The sequence below is a fragment of the Heptranchias perlo genome, chromosome 30 (assembly GCF_035084215.1).
Source record: "Heptranchias perlo isolate sHepPer1 chromosome 30, sHepPer1.hap1, whole genome shotgun sequence".
In the NCBI taxonomy this organism is placed as follows: Eukaryota; Metazoa; Chordata; class Chondrichthyes; order Hexanchiformes; family Hexanchidae; genus Heptranchias; species Heptranchias perlo.
Window position 1 is genome coordinate 561098 of NC_090354.1, and position 6635 is coordinate 567732.

Sequence of the window (6635 nt, forward strand, 5' to 3'; positions counted from 1 at the left end):
GCCTGGGCTCGCACAGACAACATGTGTCCGTACTTACCGGGGATCACGAGCGATCTCGGTGGGACCTCCAAGAACTGTCGAAAACTTAATTACCTATTATATACAATGCATTAACTCCAAACACTTATTTTCAGACGAGTAAGAATTTATTAAAAGAAACTTGTATACAAGGGGAGGGGGTTCTGAACAATGGTCAGAACAACCTCTTCACTGAACAAAGGAAACAGTTCACATTTATACAGTTTAATTAGTAATGTCTACCTGTCATAGAATATGGGCGTACATGTACATTATAGAATCATAGAAGTTTACAACGTGGAAACAGGCCCTTCGGCCCAACATGTCCATGTCGCCCAGTTTATACCACTAAGCTAGTCCCAATTGCCTGCACTTGGCCCATATCCCTCTATACCCATCTTACCCATGTAACTGTCCAAATGCTTTTTAAAAGACAAAATTGTACCCGCCTCTACTACTGCCTCTGGCAGCTCGTTCCAGACACTCACCACCCTATGAGTGAAAAAATTGCCCCTCTGGACCCTTTTGTATCTCTCCCCTCTCACCTTAAATCTGTGCCCCCTCGTTATAGACTCCCCTACCTTTGGGAAAAGATTTTGACTATCTACCTTATCTATGCCCCTCATTATTTTATAGACTTCTATAAGATCACCCCTCAACCTCCTACTCTCCAGGGAAAAAAGTCTCAGTCTATCCAACCTCTCCCTATAAGTCAAACCATCAAGTCCCGGTAGCATCCTAGTAAATCTTTTCTGCACTCTTTCTAGTTTAATAATATCCTTTCTATAATAGGGTGACCAGAACTGTACACAGTATTCCAAGTGTGGCCTTACTAATGTCTTGTACAACTTCAACAAGACATCCCAACTCCTGCATTCAATGTTCTGACCAATGAAACCAAGCATGCTAAATGCCTTCTTCACCACCCTATCCACCTGTGACTCCACTTTCAAGGAGCTATGAATCTGTACTCCTAGATCTCTTTGTTCTATAACTCTCCCCAACGCCCTACTATTAACGGAGTAGGTCCTGGCCCGATTCGATCTACCAAAATGCATCACCTCACATTTATCTAAATTAAACTCCATCTGCCATTCATCGACCCACTGGCCCAATTTATCAAGATCCCGTTGCAATCCTAGATAACCTTCTTCACTGTCCACAATGCCACCAATCTTGGTGTCATCTGCAAACTTACTAACCATGCCTCCTAAATTCTCATCCAAATAATTAATATAAATAACAAAAAGCAGCGGACCCAGCACCGATCCCTGAGGCACACCGCTGGTCACAGGCCTCCAGTTTGAAAAATAACCCTCTACAACCACCCTCTGTCTTCTGTTGTCAATCCAATTTTGTATCCAATTGGCTACCTCACCTTGGATCTAACCGTGAGATTTAACCTTATGTAACAACCTACCATGCGGTACCTTGTCAAAGGCTTTGCTAAAGTCCATGTGGACCACGTCTACTGCACAGCCCTCGTCTATCTTCTTGGTTACCCCTTCAAAAAACTCAATCAAATTCGCGAGACATAATTTTCCTCTCACAAAACCATGCTGACTGTTCCTAATCAGTCCCTGCCTCTCCAAATGCCTGTAGATCCCGTCTCTCAGAATACCCTCTAACAACTTACCCACTACAGATGTCAGGCTCACCGGTCTGTAGTTCCCAGGCTTTTCCCTACCGCCCTTCTTAAACAAAGGCACAACATTTGCTACCCTCCAATCTTCAGGCACCTCACCTGTAGCTGTATTCTTTATTGGTTCAAGTGGTTAGTCAATCAAAATAGGGAACCCACCCTCTGGTTCCTCATGACTGCCTCGTGATTTTTTTAAACACTGTCTGGGAAAGTAATTTTCCTTAATAAACAGTCTTTCTTATCAGTGGCTCTGTACCTAGTCTCAAGGCTATATGGTCATTCATTTCTGTTAGTCAGACAGTTATCAATATGAGCAAACAATAGCTCTTCTGTATGTCTTTGGTGAGAACTAAAACATAAGCTTTCTATTGCATTCAGCTGGTCAGTTAACATGGTCAACTTATCCATCATGCATTTCTTTTTTTTGGTTTTTAAGGGTATTAGAAAATTAATATGGTCAAGTCCACATTTATGGTTTAGGTGTATTAGAAAGTTAATATGGTCAGGCATCTCTTTATGGTTTTCCACATTTGCTTTCCTAATTTCCTTTTTAATTTCACCCCTGCACTTTCTATACGCCTCTAGACTTTCTGTAGTATTGAGTTCTCGGTGTCTGACATAAGCTTCCCTTTTTTGTCTTATCTTACCCTGTATGCTCCTTCACATTCAGGAGTCTCTAGATTTGGCAGCCCCTCCCTTTTTCTTTGTGGGAACATGTTTACTCTTCACTCCTGAATCTTCCCCTTGACTGCCTCCCACTGCTCTGACATTGATTTACCTTCAAGTAACTGTTTCCAGTCCACTTTTGCTAAATCACTCTTCAGCTTAGTAAAATTGGCCTTTCCCCAATTTGTTGTGTGTATTATACAGTCTGACACAGGCTCAGGCTGTGTGTATTGTACAGCCTGACACGGGCTGTATTGTACAATCTGACACTGATACAGACACACCCCTATTCAAGAAGGGAGTGAGACAGAAAGCAGGTAACTATAGACCAGTTAGCCTAACATCTGTCATTGGGAAAATGCTAGAATCCATTATTAAGGAAGTAGTAGCAGGACATTTGGAGACTGATAATACAATCAAGAAGAGTCAACATGGTTTTATGAAGGGGAAATCGTGTCTGACAAATTTATTAGAGTTCGTTGAGGAAGTAATGGGCAGGGTGGATAAAGGGGAACCAATGGATGCTGTATATTTGGATTTCCAAAAGGCATTCGATAAGGTGCCACATCAAAGATTACTGCACAAGATAAGAGCTCATGGTGTTGGGGGTAATATACTGGCATGGATAGAGGATTGGCTAACTAACAGAAAACAAAGAGTCGGGATAAAAGGGTCATTTTCAAAATGGCAATCTGTAACTAGTGGGGTGCCGCAGGGCTCAGTGCTGGGGCCTCAACTATTTACAATATATATCAATGACTTGGATGAAGGAACAGAGTGTCTTGTGGCCAAATTTGCTGATGATATAAAGATAGGTGGAAAAGCAAGTTGCAATGAGGACACAAAGTGTCTGCAAAGGGATAATGACAGGTTAAGCGAATGGGCAAAAATTTGGCAGATGGAATATAATGTGGGAAAATGTGAAGTCATCCACTTTGGGAGGAAAAATAAAAAAGCAAAATATTATTTGAATGGAGAAACACTACAAAATGCTGCAGTACAGAGGGATCTGGGTGTCCTCGTACATGAAACACAAAAGTCAACATACAGGTGCAGCGGGTAATCTGGAAGACAAGCGGAACATTGGCCTTTATTTCTAGGGGGATGGAGTATAAAAGCAGGGAAGTCATGCTACAACTGTACAGGGTGCTGGTGAGACCACACCTGGAGTACTGCGTACAGTTCTGGTGCCCTTATTTAAGGAAGGACATACTTGCATTGGAGGCAGTTCAGAGAAGGTTCACTAGGTTGATCCCGGGTATGGAAGGGTTGTCTTATGAGGAAAGATTGACGTTTCGAAGAATGAGAGGAGATCTTATTGAAATATACAAGATTCTGAGGGGACTCGATAGGGTAGATGCTGAGAGGATGTTATCCCTCATGGGGGAATCTAAAACTAGGGGGCATAGTCCCAGAATAAGGGGTCGCCCGTTTAAGATGGAAATGAGGAGGAATTTCTTCTCCCAAAGGGTGTGAATCTTTGGAATTCTTTACCCCAAAAAGCTGTGGAGGCTGAGTCATTGAATACATTCAAGGCTGAGTTAGACAAATTTTTGATCAGCGAGGGAGTCATTAGATATGGGGAAAGTGGAGTTTGAGGTAAAAATCAGATCAACCATGATCTCATTAAATGGCGGAGCAGGCTCGAAGGGCCGAATGGCCTGCTCCTGCTCCTATCTCTTATGATCTTACGATGATCTGTGTATTGTACAGTCTGGCACCGATACAGGCTGTGTATTATACAGTCTGACATTGAACAGGTTCAGGCTGTATATCTGCCATTTTCTCTGGTGGGTTCTTGCAGTTGGTATATTTCTGACTGGACACCTGTCCTGTACAGGGTCGTCTTGTGTCGTATTTCTCACTCTCTGTCGCTACAAAGGAGTCGTGTGTTCTCTGGTATGGGAGCTGCTAGTATTGGCTGTTATTCTTTTGGCCAAAGATATCTGTCTGTGATCTAAATGTAATATTTAGGTTGCTGTGGATGAGGAAGAATCTTGACAAGACTGGGGTTAGGGTCAGAGTTCACAGGGTCAGAGGACTGATATTTTTTCCAAACTGGTTCTGTGCTAAAATGTTGAAGTCTGAAAGTATTTGTAATCTGTGTAAAAACCCAATTGCCTGAAAGAGTTTTGTCTTTTTTCAGAGAGGTGCAATGAGGCTCTCGTCTATCCCCAGTACCGGAGCTCGTTTACAGCATCTTCCTATTACTCCTACTCCTACTCCCCCAACTCTGCTCGGCTGGACGGTAAGGTCACAACACAAGGCATCAACAGAAGATTAATGGCGGGGTATCCCAGCAGGGGGAGGAGTGCTGCGGGGACGGGTGTATCCCAGCAGGGGGAGGGGTGCTGCGGGGACGGGTGTATCCCAGCAGGGGGAGGGGTGCTGCGGGGACGGGTGTATCCCAGCAGGGGGAGGGGTGCTGCGGGGACGGGTGTATCCCAGCAGGGGGAGGGGTGCTGCGGGGACGGGTGTATCCCAGCAGGGGGAGGGGTGCTGCGGGGACGGGTGTATCCCAGCAGGGGGAGGGGTGCTGCGGGGACGGGTGTATCCCAGCAGGGGGAGGGGTGCTGCTGGGACGGGTGTATCCCAGCAGGGGGAGGGGTGCTGCGGGGACGGGTGTATCCCAGCAGGCTCATTACCTGTCAGAGAGGAGCTAACTGAATGTTAGACCCTAACAAATTCCACAGATCCCTCCCTCTGTGACAGGCGGGGATGGGGGGTTGGGGAAGAGCCCTGTCTTTACTCACATCGACCATGGGAGCAGCGCCTGCGGACTCACGGTGATCCACACTGACTGACCCCCTTGGAGTCACGGTGATCCACACTGACTGACCCCCCGCGGCTGCTGGCCCTGTGCTAAAGGGACTGGCACCACTTTGCTGGGCTCTTGCTGCCTCTGGTGCGGGGGGCTGGGACTTGGGCCCGGTGAGGGGGGCTGGGGCTGGGGCTGGGACTTGGGCCCGGTGAGGGGGGCTGGGGCTGGGGCTGGGACTTGGGCCCGGTGAGGGGGGCTGGGGCTGGGACTTGGGCCCGGTGAGGGGGGGCTGGGGCTAGGACTTGGGGCTGGGGCTGGGGCTGGGACTTGGGCCCGGTGAGGGGGGCTGGGGCTGGGGCTGGGACTTGGGCCCGGTGAGGGGGGCTGGGGCTGGGACTTGGGCCCGGTGCAGGTGGTGGGGTGTCAGTCTGGTGTTTCAGAGTCTCCATTGGACGGGGTGAGTCCCGCAGGAAGTGTATTCATGTTCTGATTGGTTGGCAGTGGACTGCGCCTCACTTCCTGTTACTCTGTTGTGCTCAGGTGTGCTTTGTGTTTCAGGTGGTGGGGGCTGGTCTCCTCAGGTATCAGATCGGCTCCCGTGGCTGCAGATTAATCTGTCGCAGAGATCGAGAATCACCGCCATTGCCACACAAGGAACTTACAACTCTTATGATTGGGTGACCAAGTACCTGTTCCTGTACAGCGACCGGGCAGAGAATTGGAAACCCTTTTATCAACAAGGACATAACTGGGTACGTCCGACACTCACAACTACACATCTTATGGACGTTGAAAACTGCCCAAAATCTAGAATATTCTTTCAAGGACTTTGTACACCCCTATCAGTGTGGGTGGGCGGGCGGCGACGACTTGAGCATCTGCCTCATCCTCGAAACAAGTTACATTGATCAAGATATAATGAGATCCTAGTAACTGCACCTAGTGCAGAGAAATAATCCAGTGGCATCCACATGTGGACTGAATGGGAACGAGTGTGAGCAGGTGTCAGATTACTGAGAATTAGTGAACAGATGTAGGTTTAATGAGAATGTGTGTGTTTAATGGGATTGAGCGTGAGTAACTGTGGGTTTAATGGGATTGAGTGTGAGCAGGTGTGGATTTAATGGGAATGAGTGTGAGTAGGAGATGAGATTCTGTGCAGGATGTCAAGTCTTATTATTAACCACATTTCAATTTGCCTTTCATTTGATTTTGTGGAATATCCATAGTTGCTCCTGTTTATTTCCTCTCTTCATTTCTCCTCTGGGTTAATTTGTTCTCATTAAATTCCTGTTTTTTAAGTGTAAACAATTTTACAAACACCAAGTTATAGTCCAGCAATTTTATTTTAAATTCACAAGCTTTCGGAGATTTTTCTCCTTCCTCAGGCAAATTGTTTCATGTATAAATGCGTAGGCTTCAAGGAGATCTTGAAACATTTGCCTGAGGAAGGAGAAAATCTCCGAAAGCTTGTGAATTTAAAATAAAATTGCTGGACTATAACTTGGTGTTGTAAAATTGTTTACAATTGTCAACCCCAGTCCATCA

General features: G+C 46.3%; 1 protein-coding gene across 1 annotated transcript in view; it reads left to right on the forward strand.

Moving 5' to 3' along the window:
- The window catches only part of cntnap1 (contactin associated protein 1), a 96427-nt gene that overhangs the window by 24782 nt on the left and 65010 nt on the right, over positions 1 to 6635 (forward strand). The window contains exons 2-3 of the mRNA XM_067969300.1: positions 4473 to 4574; positions 5646 to 5839. Coding sequence (XP_067825401.1) covers positions 4473 to 4574; positions 5646 to 5839 — 296 coding nt within the window. The remainder of the gene's footprint in view (positions 1 to 4472; positions 4575 to 5645; positions 5840 to 6635) is intronic.